Source organism: Mus caroli, unplaced genomic scaffold (assembly GCF_978045245.1).
Source record: "Mus caroli unplaced genomic scaffold, Mus_caroli_1 scaffold_2, whole genome shotgun sequence".
In the NCBI taxonomy this organism is placed as follows: domain Eukaryota; kingdom Metazoa; phylum Chordata; class Mammalia; order Rodentia; family Muridae; genus Mus; species Mus caroli.
In genome coordinates, this window is record NW_028227257.1 from 92281644 (window position 1) to 92299493 (window position 17850).

General features: G+C 34.4%; 1 protein-coding gene across 1 annotated transcript; it reads left to right on the top strand.

The window, feature by feature from the left end:
* The first annotated feature begins 3115 nt into the window (after positions 1–3115).
* On the top strand, positions 3116–4066 carry LOC110290189 (olfactory receptor 1165-like). The gene has a single exon (XM_021156683.2). It carries the CDS (start codon positions 3116–3118, stop codon positions 4064–4066), a length of 951 nt encoding a protein of 316 aa, XP_021012342.2.
* Positions 4067–17850: the final 13784 nt, after the last annotated feature.

The window sequence follows — 17850 nt, forward strand, 5'->3', positions numbered from 1 at the left end:
GTATTTGCAAATAATTTCTTCAAATTCATGAAATTTCTACACCACAATTCTGAATGCTGGAGTGCAGGTATTCAGCATCATAGTGCACCTATAAAAACTCAGGATTCAGGGCTGATGAAGAAAGTTCTTTATTGTATTCTGAAAATTATCTAGTGTGAGAAAACAAGTAAAAAAGCTAAAGAAAAAGGAGGGAACAAAGGCACAAAAACAAGTGTAAATCTATTTCTTTAGTTAAAAGGAAGAGCAGGCTTTTGGCTTGAAATCTTTGTAAATGTACATGTAAGAACACTAGGATTCTAATTATTCAGGAACATTCAAAATAAAACATAAAACTCATAAAAACAAATATAAATAAATATTAATAATAACAATAAATTAATATGTTATGTATATATTTAAATATAATATTAATTATAGTCAGTGTTTAGGATTCTATAGTGACAACATTATCATTTATGTCTCGGTATGAAGAATGTAACTATTCTTCATATTGGGAAAATAGTGGAAATTTGCTAATAAAAAGAGAATACAAGAAATCTAAATTTGTAGGAATCCTTTTATTTTAAACATGCTTTGCTTTGTTAGAGGTCAGAAAATTTACTTAGGTCATTTAATTAACCTATTTTGTAATTATTCTGGGTGGTCTTTCTGTAATGACTATTGAAGAACATTTATGTATAAAATGGTTTTATCCAAATTATCTATAGTAATTACCTAGTGATAGCAGATTTTTGTCAGAGGCTTTTCAAATTGTATAGTTTTAAGACAGTAGAAGTAATCTAAATTCAGATAAGATTTTCTTGCCAACACAATACATATGTCTGACTAAATAAATTTCTTAGAGGTCCAATAAACTCTAATGCCATTGGCAGTATGATTATATAGATGATGGTCTATCCTAGAAAATAAGTGACTTGGATTAAGGCAAATTATTTGTTGTTAGAGACAAAATCAAAAGATGTGTCAGTTCTCTTACATACCCAACATATGCAATTGTAATTATTATTTAATATCTTTGAGAAATATACAGAACAGTCACTTATTTTTTAATTCATGTATCTTTATTAGATATTTTCTTTATTTACATTTCAAATATTATCCACTTTCCTGGTTTCTCTCCAAAACCCCTTCCCCTATACCCCCATTCCCTGCTCAGGAACCCACCCACAACTGCTTCCTTGCTCTGGCATTTCCCCACACTGGGGTGTATAGCCTTCATAGGACCAAGGGCCTCTCCTCTCATTGATGACCTACATATGCAGCTGGAGCCATGAGACCCACCATGTGTACCCTTTGGGTGGTGGCATATGTAGTTTATATTGTTGTTCCTCCCATGAGGCTGCAAACCCCTTCAGCTCCTTGGGTACTTTTTCAAGCTCCTCCATTGGAGACCCTGTGCTCAATCAAATGGTTGACTGTGAGCATCCACTTCTGTTTTTATCAGGCACTGGCAGAATCTCTCAGGAGACAGCTATTTCAGACTTATCAGCAAGCATTTGTTGGCATTCACAATAGTGTCTGTGTTTGGTGATTGTATATGGGATGGATCCCCAGGTGGCACAGTCTCTAGATGGTCATTTCTTCATTCTCTGCTCCATACTCTGTCTCTGTAACTCATTCCATGGATATTTTGTTCCACCTTCTAAGAAGGAATGAAGTATCCACACTTTGGTCTTCCTTCTTGAGTTTCATGTGTTTTGCTAATTGTATTTTGAGTATTCTGAGCTTCTGGGCTAATATCCACTTATGAATGAGTGATTACCATGTGTGTTCTTTTATGATTCAGTTACCTAACTCAAGATGATATCCTCCAGGTCCATCCATTTGCCAAAGAATTTCACCAATTCACTATTTTTAATAGCTGAGTAGTACTCCAATTTATAAATGTACCACATTTTCTGGATCCATTCCTCTCTTGACATCTGCATTCTTTCCAGCTTCTGGATATTATAAATAAGGCTGCTATTAACATAGTGGAACATGTGTCCTTATTACGTGTTAGAGCATCTTCTGGGTATATGTTCAGGAGTGGTATTGCTGTTTCCTCGGGTAGTACTATGTCCAATTTTCTGAGGAACTGCCAAGCTGATTTCCAGAGTGTTGTACCAGCTGGCAATCCCACCAGCAATGGATGGTGGGATTTCTCTACATCCTCACCAGCATGTGCTGTCACCTGAGTTTTTGATCTTAGCAATTGTGACTGGTGTGAGGTGGAATCTCTGGGTTGTTTTCATTAGTATTTCCCTGATGATTATGGATGTTCAACATTTTTTTAGGTGCTTCTCAGTCATTCAGTATTCCTCAGTTGAGCATTCTTTGTTTAGCTCTGCACCCCAATTTTAATAGGTTTATTTGGTTCTCTGGAGTCTAACTTCTTGAGTTCTTTGTATATATTGGATTATCACTTATTTAACCTTGGATGTGATTCATTTTTATCTCATGCAATGCTCTTAAGTTGGCTACATGACCAAAGCATTTACAATTGTTTTAAATTAAATATTATTTTTTTATTAAAAGAGATTTTTATTTTTTAATGCTAACGTATTTCTTTTGTTTCCAATTGCCAACAAATAGCTGGTTATATTCTCTTTTAATATATAAACATAATGGTAAAGGTAAGAAACATGAGACTTTTCCGGTATTTTTCTACTTAATGTCAGACATTTGACATTTGTGACCATATGTTGGATATTGAGATTGTGCAGGCATTCTCTCACTTGGACTAATGTCCACTGCAAACTTTTCAGTGCTTACATAAGTTTGTAATATGTTTCAGATGATTATTATGATATTTTATCATGAAGTATGCTAGCATCAAATAAATGGATATGTGATTCACACATGCATATAAACATAATTCACATATAATGATACTCTACATTTTAATTACAGATGAGAAAAGTACAATATTGAAGAACAAAGGACATTGTCCTAACTTGGTAAACACTGACTGGCCACATGAAAACGTAAAACGAGGCAGAACATTCATAAATGGAATATGTTCACTTCTGACTTCACAACTTATGGTGAGCCTCACATGAGTTTCTACTGCTCCACTCTCTCAAATTCCATAAATCTCATTTTCTCTTCTTCCTCATGTTTAATCTGGAAAGTGATGGCTTATGAAGTGGTGAATCAGAGTTCTGCTACCACATTCATTTTGGTTGGTTTCTCAGAATATCCACAGTTCCAAGTACCCCTCTTCCTCCTGTTCTTGACCATCTACTCAGTAACATTGATGGGGAACCTGGGCATACTTGTGGTTATAAAGGTCAATCCCAAACTTCATACTCCAATGTACTTTTTTCTTAGCCACCTATCATTTTTGGATATATGTTATTCTAGTGTATTTACACCCAAACTTTTGCAGATATTGATTATGGAAGATAGGACCATTTCTTTTATAGGATGCATGATACAATTTTTCTTTATTTGTACATTCGTGATTACAGAAATGTTCATGTTAGCAGTGATGGCCTATGACAGGTTTGTGGCTGTTTGTAATCCCCTACTCTACACAGTTGTAATGCCTATACAATTCTGTGCTCTGCTAGTAGCTGGGACATATATGATCGGTGGACTGTGTACTTTGATAATTCTATATACTCTTTTGCAACTCTGTTATTTTGAATATGGCATCATCAATCACTTTGGCTGTGAATACTCTGCTGTCATCTCTGTCTCTTGCTCTGATTCCTCCTTTAGCCAGTTGATATGCTTAGTCATATCTATTGCTAGTGAATTTTCTAGTGTCCTGATCACTTTAGCCTCATATGTGTTCATAGTTGTCACTATTATAAAGATGCCTTCCAAAGGAGGACTGAGAAAAGCCTTCTCCACCTGTACTTCCCACTTGACTGCCATAACAATTTTCCATGGGATCTTACTCCTCCTATACTGTATTCCCAACTCAAACAGCTCACGGCTCTTTGTTAAAGTGGCCACTGCTCTTTATACAATCATGATTCCCATGTTGAACCCCCTTATCTATAGCCTTAGAAATAAAGATGTGAAGGACACAGTCAGGAGACTTATCAGCTCAAAACTTCACTCTCACTTGACATAATTATGAATACTGTAGTATGTGTGTATATGTGTATATATGTGTGTTTTTATGTAGACACAGGAAGAGGCCCACACTGAAGCAGAAACATTGTGAGAGGCAAAGAGAGATGAGAGGGGGTGATTGACTGTGGTAATTTTCTAAGTTCAAATGGATTTACATTTTCTATAAATTATATAAATATTGTGTAATTTGACTAAGTGTAATCAGTTTCAAATAGGGAATATGTAGAAACTTCTAGACACTCTGGATATTATGATTTAGAAGTTTAAAAGCACAATTCATTACTTACATTATTTTTTAATAGGAGGTTGGTACATGCACATAATAGTTATCTCTCAGGAATACATACTCTTGTGTTCATAAGTCACAAGTTGTTGCAGTGCTATGTTGTGTAACTTTTACTTTTTCTTTATCTTTTAATTTTTTTTTCTTTTTTTTTTTCATAGAGCAATCCTATGTGTTTTGTGTTTTTTTTAATTGGGTAATTATTTCATTTACATTTCCAATGCTATCTCAAATGTTCCCCACATGCTCCTCCACCCACTCCCCCACCCACCTACTCCTACTTCTTGGGTGTTTTGTGTTTTATATTCTGAAAATATCATTTCATATTAAGAAAGTCAATAAATCTAAACTACTGTCTATATTTCTCACCTATTTTAGATAATAATATACTATATTTAAATGTTGAGGCACAATGATATCAATTAATTGCTCCATTTTATTTTAATAGAACATAAGTCAATTATTTAATAACACAAAATCATATTACTAATTTGTATCTTGGATTGTGCATTTTATCCCTGAATCTATTACTAAGAAGTTAATTATATATGAAGCTACTTCATTGATGGACCAAATATAATAAATATTATTTATTTCTTTCTTACCAATTTTTTTAAGTGATAGGATTTACATCACCAAAGTAGATCTTATCTTCATACAGGGGTTAAAGTGGCCCCCCAAAGAGGATAGAAACTTCACAAGAAGACCAACATAATCAACTAACTTGGACCCTTGGGTTCTCTCAGAGGCTGAACCTCCAACAAAAGAACATACTTGGGCTAGACCTAGGCCCCTTGATAGTATGTAGAAGTTGTACATCTAGGCCTTCATTTGGGTTCCAAAATAAACGAAGCAGCAACTATCCCTAAAGTTGTTGATTATATGTGTAATCTGTTCTCCAAACTTGGATGCCTTGCTTGGCATTAGTGGGAGAAAAAGTATCCAGTCTTGCAGCGATTTCATGAACTCAGATTGGAGACACCTAGGACTGCTGATTTCCACTCTCTCAGAGGATAAGGGGAGGAGGATTTGAGAGAAGAATTGTGGAAGGTGGGACCTGGAGGTGGTAAAGAGATCAGGATGTAAAGTGACTTTTTTAAAAGCATATTCCTAAAATTTCCAGGTGATTTCCTGTATCTTTTTTTTATGATTTATTTATTTATTATATGTAAGTTCACTGCAGCTGTCTTCAGACACTCCAGAAGAGGGAGCCAAATCTTGTTACGGATGGTTACGGTTGTGAGCCACCATGTGGTTGCTGGGATTTGAACTCTGGACCTTTGGAAGAGCAGTCAGGTGCTCTTACCCACTGAGCCATCTCACCAGCCCTGACTTCTAGTATCTTAAGTATCTTAATAGTCAACTATTGGTATCTTAATAGTCAACTATTGAAGTATCTCCTCTAGTTATTAGCACCAACAGAAAGGTTCAGTTAATATAAAGCGCTTAGTATTTAATTCAGAAAGTACAATTCAGGTGCTTCTCAGCCATTCATTATTCCTCAGTTGAGAAATCTTTGTTTAGCTCTGTGTTCAACATCCTTAATTATCAGGGAATGCAAATCAAAACAAGATTCCACCTCACACCAGTCAGAATGGCTAATATCAAAAATTCAGGTGACAGCAGGTGCTGGCGAGGATGTGGAGAAAGAGGAACACTCCTCCATTGCTGGTGGGATTGCAAGCTTGTACAACCACTCTGGAAGTCAGTCTGGAGGTTCCTCAGATAATTGGAAATAGTACTACTGGAAGATCCAGCAATACCTCTCCTGGGCATATACCCAGAAGATGTTCCAACTGGTAATAAGGACACATGCTCTACTATGTTCATAGTATCCTTATTTATAATAGCCAGAAGCTGGTAAGAATCCAGAATCCCCTCAACAGAGGAATGGATATGGAAAATGTGGTACATTTACACAATGGAGTACTACTCAGCTATTATAAACAATGAATATATGAAATTTTTGGGCAAATGGATGTATCTGGAGGATATCATCCTTAGTGAGGTAACCCAATCACAAAAGAAGTCACTAGATATGCACTCACTAATAAGTGAATATTAGCCCAGAAACTTAGAATACCTACGATACAATTTGCAAAACACAGGAAAATCAAGAAGAAGGAAGGCCAACGTTTAGGATACCTAATTCTTCCTTCGAATAGGGAAAAAAAAATACACATGAAAGGAGATACAGAGACAAAGTTTGGAGATAAGAGGAAAGGATGGACCATCCAGAGACTGCTCCACCAGGGAGTCCATCCCATAATCAGCCACCAAACCCAGACATTATTGCATATGCAAGCAAGATTTTGCTGAAGGGACCCTGATATAGCTGTCTCATGTGAGGCTATGCCAGTGCCTGGCAAATACAGAAGTGGATGCTCACAGTCATCTATAGGATGGAACACAGGGCCCCCAGTGGAAGAGCTAGAGAAAGTACCCAAGTTGCTGAAGGAGTCTGCAACCCTATAGGTGGAACAACAATATGAACCAGTACCCCCAGAGCGCATGTCTCTAGCTACATGTGTAGCAGAAGATGACCTAGTCATCCATCAGTGGAAAGAGAGGCCCCTAGGTTTTGCAAACTTTATATGTGCCCGTACAGGGGAACACCAGAGCAAAGAAGTGGGAGTTGGTGGGTAGGGGAGCAGGGTAGGGGTAGGGTATAGGGAACTTTTGGGATAGCATTTTAAATGTAAATAAAAGATCTAATAAAAAAGTACAATTCATATGGTATTAAGGCAATGAAGCCTTCTGTATGTGTTATAAATATCTTATTTTGTCAATAACTAGAACATTTACCAAATTCAGAGTGCTTCGGTTGGGCACTATATCTTGGGGAAAGATTAACAGTGAAAACACAATAACAAAATACAGTTTTCAAGATGTTAAATTTCTGTTTTCATAAAAACTTAACATGCTCCTACTTTATCAACACACATTTTTTTCTGTGCCTCTCTTATGAAAGAAAGTTGATATATTTAGCTTTTACACATATATACTATTACACCTCAACTATATCCTCATTAGAATAAACTTCATACACAGAGTAGTCTTTCATTAATCAAAAGTATAAGTTAACAGAAGACAAATTTTGAAATATAAAGCATAATTCAATAATGCAGTTGAAATGGTGGGAAACTAGTAAAGAGTAATTGTGGAAATATGGCCAATAAATGGAACACACAAACACTGTGAAAATCATGATCATCACAAAGTGTTATAGAATCAATGAGTTTTAGAAGAAGAGGAAAAGTCCAAAATGGTAACACTGTCAGAAATATAGAAGAAACAGTGCAAAACACCAGTTCTGAAGTCTGCTATTGGTTCAAGAGATCAAATATGAGATTCTGTGTCACAAAAAGAGCTGAGGTATAATAAAAATGTATTTCTTGATTATCTAATTGCAGCGAAAATGTCCATGAATCCACAAACAGAAGTTAAATCATAGATAGTATATTTAAAATGTACAGCATGGTAGGTTAATTATTGAAGAAATCATTTATTAATAATTCAATAGCTAGGTGTTGTTGATAAATACCTTTAATTTCCAGACTTCAGAGGCATAGGAAGTTGGATTTCCATGAATTCATGGCCAGCCTGATTTTCAGAGCAAGTTTCCGGACAACCAGGGATACACAGTGAAACCCCATCTCAAAAACAAACAAAAAAAGCAAAATGAAAATAAAATGAACAACATAAATATTCACTAGATAAATTTCTTAAGTCACAAATAAACCATTCACAATCTTATTACAGTATGTTCATTGTTATTTTGTAATTAAATAATTTTTATTCTTCTTTCATAAAATATGTCTCCCATAGTATTCTCCCTCTTCACTCCTTGAAATACCTCCTCCCTTCTCTCCCAGATCCATTCTTCCTCCATTTCCATTCAGAAAAGAGTAAGAGGGTATAACAAGTTACATTAAAATTTAGCACAAATTTTCATATTAGAGCTGGGAGAGGCAGAGACTCCAAGGGCAGACAAAAGATTCAGAGACACCTCAACTATCACTTCTAGGAGTCCCATAAAGACCAAAAAATACCAGGTTAACAACTGTAACATATATGCAGAGGATCTAGTGCTAACCCATGCAGGCTCCCTTGTTTGCTTCTTTTTTCTCTGTGAGGTCTATGAGCCTTGTTTAGTTGATTCTATGAGCTGTGTTCTTCTGGTGTCCTTGACTCCTCTGCCTCCTACAGTTCTTCCTTCTCCTCTTCTGGGTACAACAGAAATCTGCTGAAATATGGATTAGACACTCATTCAAATGTGATACCAGAAGTGTCACTGCCTTTTCTGTATTATGTTTTACCCATCATTACCCAGATCCATGTTCAGGTCATTTTTTTTTTTTCTGTACAATTTGTCTTTATGGACATGTAAAAGCCTGCTGCCTTTCTAACCCTTAGTATGGACATTCCACTTATAGGTCACTATAAACTTTGGAGAAATGTGGAATTCTTGAGATGGTCTGAATGACTATATTGTAGAATAGGAAGTCAGGTTCATATATATTAAATTTCCATACTAAAACATGATTCATATGACCAACACACATTTTAAAAGATATTTATTTCTGATTGTGGAGCATTGGCATTGGCATTTATTGAAGACAATGTATGTAATAAATAGATCCTGAGATGGAGAGAGGATTCAGTCATTTGTTCATTTTTTTTTTTTTTTTGCCTAAAGAGAGAGAGAGAGTCTGGGAAATGAAGGCTCTGAGTGGGTAGGGAGGTAGGGAGGATTTCTGATGGATAGGATGAATAAAAACAAGCCACATATTGTCTAAAAACATTTTTTCAAAAAAAAAAAAAAGAAAAAAAATCCAAGGAAAAAGCTCAATTCAGAACCTAAATGTGAAGACACAGATCGTCATTCAAACTGGTGGCTGAATATTATCTTTGTGTTGTGTTAGAATCTGTTGTTGTCAAATTTTAGTGTTATGTAATGTATTTTCTCTCCATATATCATGAAAAGACTATTTTCCATGCTTTACAAATTCAAGATTATTCTCTGTGTCTTGCAATTGGTGTATATGCATTTATAAGTTATGTATCATTAATTGAAAACTTGGTACTATTTTATATTTATCTTTAATTTGAAAAATAATGTAGTATGAATTTCATTCTACTAGTTTCACCCTTAAAATGACTATATATCAACAAACACATAGATCCTAACACAACACAAAGATAATATTCAACCACCAGTTTTTAGCTGATAAAAAGAAACAAATATATTCTCCAAGGATATTCAGTGATAGATTATTATATCAAGAATTGACACATGCCTTTAATCCCAGCACTCGGGAGGCAGAGGCAGGCAGATTTCTGAGTTCGAGGCCAGCCTCGTCTACAAAGTGAGTTCCAGGACAGCCAGGGCTACACAGAGGAACCCTGTCTCAAAAAACCAAAAAATAAATAAATAAATAAATAAATAAATAAATAAATAAATAAAAAGAATTGACTAAAATAGTCATGGGTGTTTATAGAAATTTGTGATTTGAGAGTTGATCAGCTAACTTCTGATATGCCTGTGTGACCTTCTTTAAAGCACCTTTGCCTACCTGTCTTTATTTAAAGCAGTAATCATAGATTATTTTTTGTAAATATCAAAATTATCCCTGAAGAATCTGAACCAAATTTATTTGCAGGTTATGAGTTGAATAAAGTCCTATGGTTCAACCCCAAAATGAGTGTGCTGAGTGTTAAAGTCAACATCAGTGATCGTGGAGTAATGCTCAATGTTGTAACAATGAAATTACTTTTAATTACCAACAAGCTTCCAGGCACTCTTGTGACTCATCTAGATAAAGTTAGCCTCTGACCATGTACTATGAGGGATTGCCCTATATAGGTTAACTAGGATGGCCGTAGGATTCTCTGGGATGATGTAATACATTTTATAAAATAGAGGAAATGATATGAGAACCAGCATTTACTCAATCTACTTCTACCATGATAGACTGAACCTAGAAGGTATGATTCAAAATAAAGCCTACCTCAAGTGCCTTTGTAAGGTATCTTTCAGAAACAAGAAGACAGGTAACCAATACCAATGGTACAGAAGAGTTGTAGCATAACCCCCTTTCTCTCCAGATATACCAAGATCACCCCTTGGAGTTGTTGAATTACTTGAGATTAGTTACTTGGTTACTTGAGATTAGTAGAGGGAATCACAATAGCCACGGTGTGGTCAGCATTTAATTCAGTGAATTGGTAAATATATTGAAAGAGAAATGAAAAAAAATCTTATGAGACATGTTACTAACATGACTTTAGGATGTGGGGATAAATGGAATCATTGTGAGCATTGTGAAAACAGAGAATTATTGTTTAGTTTTTAGCTGTTAGAGAAACAGTCATAGTTATAATATTCTAACATAGTTTTAAAAACTCTGTATTTGGTATTATACTATTAATCATTTAATAAATGAAACACATTATCATAAACAGATAGAATGGATCTCTAGAGTTATTCTTTTAACATGTGTCCTGCATTTCTGCATAACAATTTGAAAATATTACTTTCTAGAATATAGTCCTTCTTAAAAATATTTACAATAAAATACTATTTTCTTCTCAATTATTCTACTGTATTTTTTAGTACACATAAACTGAGCTTGTGTACATAAAACACCCACAGCTTATGGTATTAATCTGTTAAAGCTACAATAAAGTAATAGTTTTGAAGATGAAGATATTATCAGCATGACATATTATTTACATAAACCTGCACCCAATTCTGAGAAATTTTGTAGAATAATAATTTTGAAATATAGCATATTCTGAAAAGTAATTTTTTCACAAAATAGAAACTTCCGGAGAGTGTTTCTGTTTCACATAGGAATCAAAACCACTCTCATATGTCTTGCTTTTGCTTATCTACTTTCATACTAGTGATTATGCAAAATGAAAAGGAGCAAAAAATTATAGTGAAATCAACAGCTGTTTTCTGCAAAATTTAATTTGTTCTAATGTGGCTATAGCAATAAACATTTTTATTTTATTTTATCTTGATCAACAGAAATAGAGTCTCCTGAAAATATAGTCTGTTTATCTTCATTTAAAATATTTTATACAACGTATTTTTCATTTAATTAATTTATTTAAGGCTGTCCACTTTCTCCATACCTATTCAACATTGTACTTGAAGTCCTAGCCAGAGCAATTCGACAACAAAAGGAGATCAAAGGGATACAAATTGGAAAAGATGAAGTCAAAATATCACTTTTTGCAGATGATATGATAGTATATATAAGTGACCCTAAAAATTCCACCAGAGAACTCCTAAGCCTGATAAACAGCTTCGGTGAAGTAGCTGGATATAAAATTAACTCAAACAAATCAATGGCCTTTCTCTACACAAAGAATAAACAGGCTGAGAAAGAAATTAGGGAAACAACACCCTTCTCAATAGTCACAAATAATATAAAATATCTTGGCGTGACTCTAACTAAGGAAGTGAAAGATCTGTATGATAAAAACTTCAAGTCTCTGAAGAAAGAAATTATAGAAGATCTCAGAAGATGGAAAGATCTCCCATGCTCATGGATTGGCAGGATCAACATTGTAAAAATGGCTATCTTGCCAAAAGCAATCTACAGATTCAATGCAATCCCCATCAAAATTCCAAATCAATTCTTCAACGAATTAGAAAGTGCAATCTGCAAATTCATCTGGAATAACAAAAAACCTAGGATAGCAAAAACTCTTCTCAAGGATAAAAGAACCTCTGGTGGAATCACCATGCCGGACCTAAAGCTCTACTACAGAGCAATTGTGATAAAAACTGCATGGTACTGGTATAGTGACAGACAAATAGACCAATGGAATAGAATTGAAGACCCAGAAATGAACCCACACACCTACGGTCACTTGATCTTCGACAAGGGAGCTAAAAACATCCAGTGGAAGAAAGACAGCATTTTCAACAAATGGTGCTGGCACAACTGGTTGTTATCATTAGAAGAATGCGAATCGATCCATTCCTATCTCCTTGTACTAAGGTCAAGTCTAAGTGGATCAAGGAACTTCACATAAAACCAGAGACACTGAAACTTATAGAGGAGAAAGTGGGACAAAGCCTTGAAGATATGGGCACAGGGGAAAAATTCCTGAATAGAACAGTAATGGCTTGTGCTGTAAGATCGAGAATTGACAAGTGGGACCTCATGAAACTACAAAGCTTCTATTTACTTCTCAAATGCAGTCTCCCTTCAAAGTTTCCCCTCATAGAGTTTCACGCCCCATCCTCTCTCATTTTCATCTCTGGAAGGAAGGAACCTCACTGGATATCCACTGATGCTACCTAATCAAGCCTTTGCAGGATTAGGCACATCCTTTTGCACTGAGGCTAAACAAGGCTTCCTGCTTCTACATATGTGCCAGAGTCTCTGGTGAGCCCATGTATGCTCTTCAATTGGTGACTTTGTCTCTGAGTGCTCCAAGGCCACTGGGTTGTCATTGTTGTTCTTCCAGTAGAGTTACTATTCTCTTCAGGGCCTTCAATCATTCCCCAAACTTTTCCACAATGGTCTCCATCTCCATTCAATGCTTGGTTATGGGTATTTGTATATGTTTCAGTCAGATTCAGTGTTTGGTTATGGGTATCTGTATCTGTTTGAGAGTCTGGGTAGAGGCTCTCAAAGGACAGTTATGCTAGGCTCCTTACTGTAAGTATAACAGAGTATCAATAATGTCAGGGATTGGTGCTTCTCAATGGGCTGGGTCTCAAGTTGGGCCATTCCCTCAATCTCTGCTCCATATTTGTCCTTGAATTTCTTTTAGACATAACTAATTTTGGGTTAAAAGTTTTGTGGGATGGTTGGTGTCCTTATCCCTCTACTGGGGGTTCTATCTGCCTACAGTAGGTAGTCTCTTCAGTTTCCATGTCCCTAGTGTTAGGCATCTCAGCTAAGGTCATCTGCATTGACTCCTGGGAGTCTCCCCATCACAATTTTCACGGACTTCACTGAATCACAGTTTTCTTTCCCCCAATGCCTATCAAATCTTCCCTAGATCATTATCCATCCCTGTCTAAGCATCTTCTTTCTCTCTCATGTTAGAAAAGAAACAGACAAACACAGAAATAATAAAGCAAACAAGTCAGATTAAAACTTAATAAATAAAAAACAAAAGAAACATATATATGGTTGTTTAGTAGCTTTTTTCAGACATGAATATCAGTATAGTAATGATTTGGAAGTTACTGTTTTCTTAATAAGAGATGAGGGAGTTCTCTTTAATTACATTTATTTAATTTCAGTTCATGATTACAACCTGTTAGGATTCTCCAAGTTCTGAATCCCTAATGTTGAGCAATTAGATGTTAGTACATAGAAAGTGCATAATGCATAATTTCAAGGCCCAATCAAGAGCACCAATACATAGCTGAAACTATTAATATTTTGAAAGAAAAGGCGCTTTATTGAATTGTTTGTGAAAATTTACTATTGTCATTAAAGGAATACCATACTTGAACATACAGAACCACTTTAATTTTGAGCAATATTGTTCACACCACTTACAATGAATAGAAGGACATCATTTAAAATTTACTATAAGAACATCTGTCTTTGCTTAATACTTTACATTTGGGATATATTTTTGCTTTAGTATTGTACATGTTTGATGTCACAATAATTTTGGAAGGATACGCTAATAGGAAATGAGAAAGAGTAACATCTGCTTATTGATTAATGGTATGGTTTTTGGTACTAAACAAACTATGATGATCTCTGATATCATCTTACTGGTTTACTCAATGCTCCTACTCAGCTCCTGAATCCATATAATCAAAAAGGCCACTATCTAAGCATAAACATTTTGTCATAATATTTTCAGAAATTAATATATGTATATTAATTTCTAAAAATATTAGAAATTAATGTGTGTGCATGTTTGTATGATATGAGTGTAGGTGCTAACAGGCATCTGAGTAGGATATCAGATTCCCTAAGCTGAAGTTACAGGTGGTTATGAGCTGTCCCATGTGTGTGCAGGAAAATGAACTCTTTCCCCCAGAGTAGTCACAAGCACTCTTAATTGCAAATAGGATCAGGGGCAGCTAGAATTTTCCAAGTCATGAGTCTTAAGTGTAAAGTGTACTCAAACATAGGTGATTTATTGCAACCTCTTAACAGAAATCATGGTAACATCCATAGCTTAATGCCTTGGGAGCCTCCTAGTTTCTCCCGACCCACTACTCAAATGGAGATTTTTCATGTCTGGTATATAAGATATAATATATATAATATGTGAATATAAGCAAATAAAAAATAAGCTTTCTTTTCACTTTTTAGACATCGTTAGTATTATTTATTCCTCATCCATATGGTTTCTTCTGTACTGACTTTCCATCTTGACTAATTCAGGGTTCAATAATAGCAGAGAATGTTTTATATATATATATATATATATATATATATATATATATATATATATATTTGAATTTATAAGTATGCCTTATAGGCTATGGTCCAGATATTTGAACAATGAAGGTCTTCCAACATAAAGGTCCAAGAACCCAGTAGTTGTTCAGTCCACAGTATGTGAAAAACTAACAACAAATGTGTTGTATAATATAAAAGTTATTGTATCTGCTGTTATATACAAATGATATTATATTATATACAAATAAATATATTTAAATTAATTAACATATATAAATGTATATTATATAAGTATGTATCATTTACAAATATATACATTTAACTACACTAATATTTTATATTATATATTTTTAATATAAACAAATTCCAAGAGTCAGAAATATTTTATAACTTCCTAAGGACTGAGGGAAGTAAAAATGTACAGTACATACTAAAGAATATGACAAAATACAACACCCCTTCACGTTTAAAGTATTAGAGGGATCAGGAATTCAAGGCTCATACCTAAATGTAATAAAAGCAATATACAGCAAATCAACAGCCAATATCAAATTAAATAGAAAGATACTTGAAGCATTTCCACTAAAATCAAGGATAAGAAAAGGCTGGCCACTCTCCCCATATTTATTCAATATAGTACTTGAAGTGTTAGCTAGAACAATAAGACAACAAAAAGAAATCAAGACAAAACAAATTGGAGAAGAAATAAAGATATCACTATTTGTAGATGATATGATAGTGTACATAAACAACCCCTAAAACTCTACCAGAGAACATCTGCAGCTAATAAACAATTTCAGCAAAGTGTCTGGATATAAAATTAACTCAAATAAATTTCAAATAAAGCCTCCCTTTATATCAGTGCTGAGAAATAAGTTAGGGAAACAGCTCTCTTCAAAATAGTCATAAATAATATAAAATATTTTGGAGTAACTTTAACCAAACAAGTGAAAAATCTGTATGACAACAACTTCAAGTCTCTCAATAAAGAAATCAAAGATCTCAGAAAATGGAGAGCTCTTTCATGCTCATAGATTGGTAGGATTAACATAGCAAAAATGGCAATCCTACCAAAGGCAATCTACAGATTCAATTCAATCCCCATCATAATCCCTACAAAATTCTTCCAAGACATGGAAAGAGCAATTTTCAAATTTATCTGGAAAGACCTGTCTTTCTATTGCAGCATTTAAAAATCAACTTGAGCTGCACATGACCCATAATTTTATGTGAGTTGGCTGAGAAGTAAATAAGTTACTTAAAATGTTAATGCCACTTTCAACAAGATGATGTGCTTGTAAACATTATGTCTGTTAATTCCCACATTTGAAGCTCCATTTGGTGAAGTTATGACTGAAACATAAACTAACAACTAATATTCTTCTGAAGATATCAGAGCTGAGGTTTATGTTCTCATTCACCTATCACCAGTTCTATAAACTATATCATTCTTTCATGCCCATCAGTAAATGGTTATGAGTATTATTTTATTATAATACTGTCAGATTATGTTGGTAGGGTAAATGATGCAACTGTTTTACTGTATATTATCTCTTCCTTTATCCTTGCTGCTGGAATGACTGATCAAAGAATAAAATGTTTTTCACAGGCTGTACCTCATTATTTTTTACATATAAAATGATAAAGTATAGATTATTTACATATGCACTGCATTCTGTCTATAAATTTACTACCTGGAGAGCCCATTACAATATTAAGGACACTTGAAAACTGTGCTGCTTTGTTTTCATACCAGGGGATTACAGCATGTATTTATGCTTTTGGACCTGTGATAGAAGTAGCAGTGTTTCTAATTAAGTCAGTTCAAAAAGGTGAATAAATAAAATGTAAACATTGCTAATTTATTGCAATATTTTCAGTAAGAAATTCCCAATCAGAAATTTATTGTTTTTTTCTTTTTGTTTCTCTGTGTAGGCCTGGCTGTCCTGGAACTCACTTTGTAGTACAGGCTGTCCTCGAACTCAGAAATCTGCCTGCCTCTGCCTCACAAGTGCTGGGATTAAAGGTGTGAGCCACCACCACCTGGCCCCAACTAGGAATTTAAACAATGAAGAATAACACAGAGGAGTCAAGGCATAGGCTTATTAGAGTAAAGTCTCAAATGTCACTGGGAGGAATAAAACATCTACATAATTTCACATGCCACTGATAAGAAGAGAAAGACATCTTATATTGGTTTCTTAATGATTATATTAAATCATACAGGAAAATGCAACTACTTTCAATTTAAAACAAAAGATCATTATTAAATGATATAGAAGTTAAATTCATACATGTTTACTCAGTTAAACGAAATCTATGACCTAATGGACAAAGATATTTTCTTGTCAAAATTGTGTGGATTTTCATGATATTACATTTTTGTGTAAACTCTGTAGAGGTTTTACCTATTTGTCTTTTAGCTAGTATTCCCAGTTTTTCTTTTCATTTTAAAGTTACTAAAAAGTGATTCAGTATATGGAACATTAAATTTTACTTATTTTATTCATTGTCAACAGTTAATACAAAAGCATGAATGTTTCTTAATTCAGGCTTTGTGAAAAATATACTGCATTTAACTCAATAAAAAGTAAGTGATAGCTGATCACCATATTCTATTTCTTAAAAAACAAACACATAGAAAGACATCCTCTAACATCTACACAAGAATAAATAAAAACAACATAAGAAATTAAACCCTATGTGTCTCAAAAATATTGTTTTGGTCTACCAATCTTCATTTCATTTTGAAAATGTCAAGCTTATACTTAATGAAATTCTACCATATATACCAGTCTGTTGTTGTTACTTCTTTTACATAAATATGTATGCATAAATATTCTTATGGATATGGTGCAAAATATTTACAAATGCATGTATATGTATGTGTAGGATAGAAATAGCCATTCCCCATGATATATTAAACAGAGTTTCTCACTGAACACAAGGCTCACTATTTTGATGAGAATCACTGTCATTTTCCTGGGGATTCTGGCTCAACCTCTTCAGTGCTGAGATAATATGTTGGCAAGCACACCTGTCTGACATTAAATGAGGCCTAGGCTACCTCTAGTCCTTACACTTCTGGGTTAAGCT

Excerpts from the sequence above, each read along its gene's own strand:
- LOC110290189 (XM_021156683.2), top strand. The coding sequence starts at position 3,116 with ATGGCTTATGAAGTGGTGAATCAGAGTTCTGCTACCACATTCATTTTG.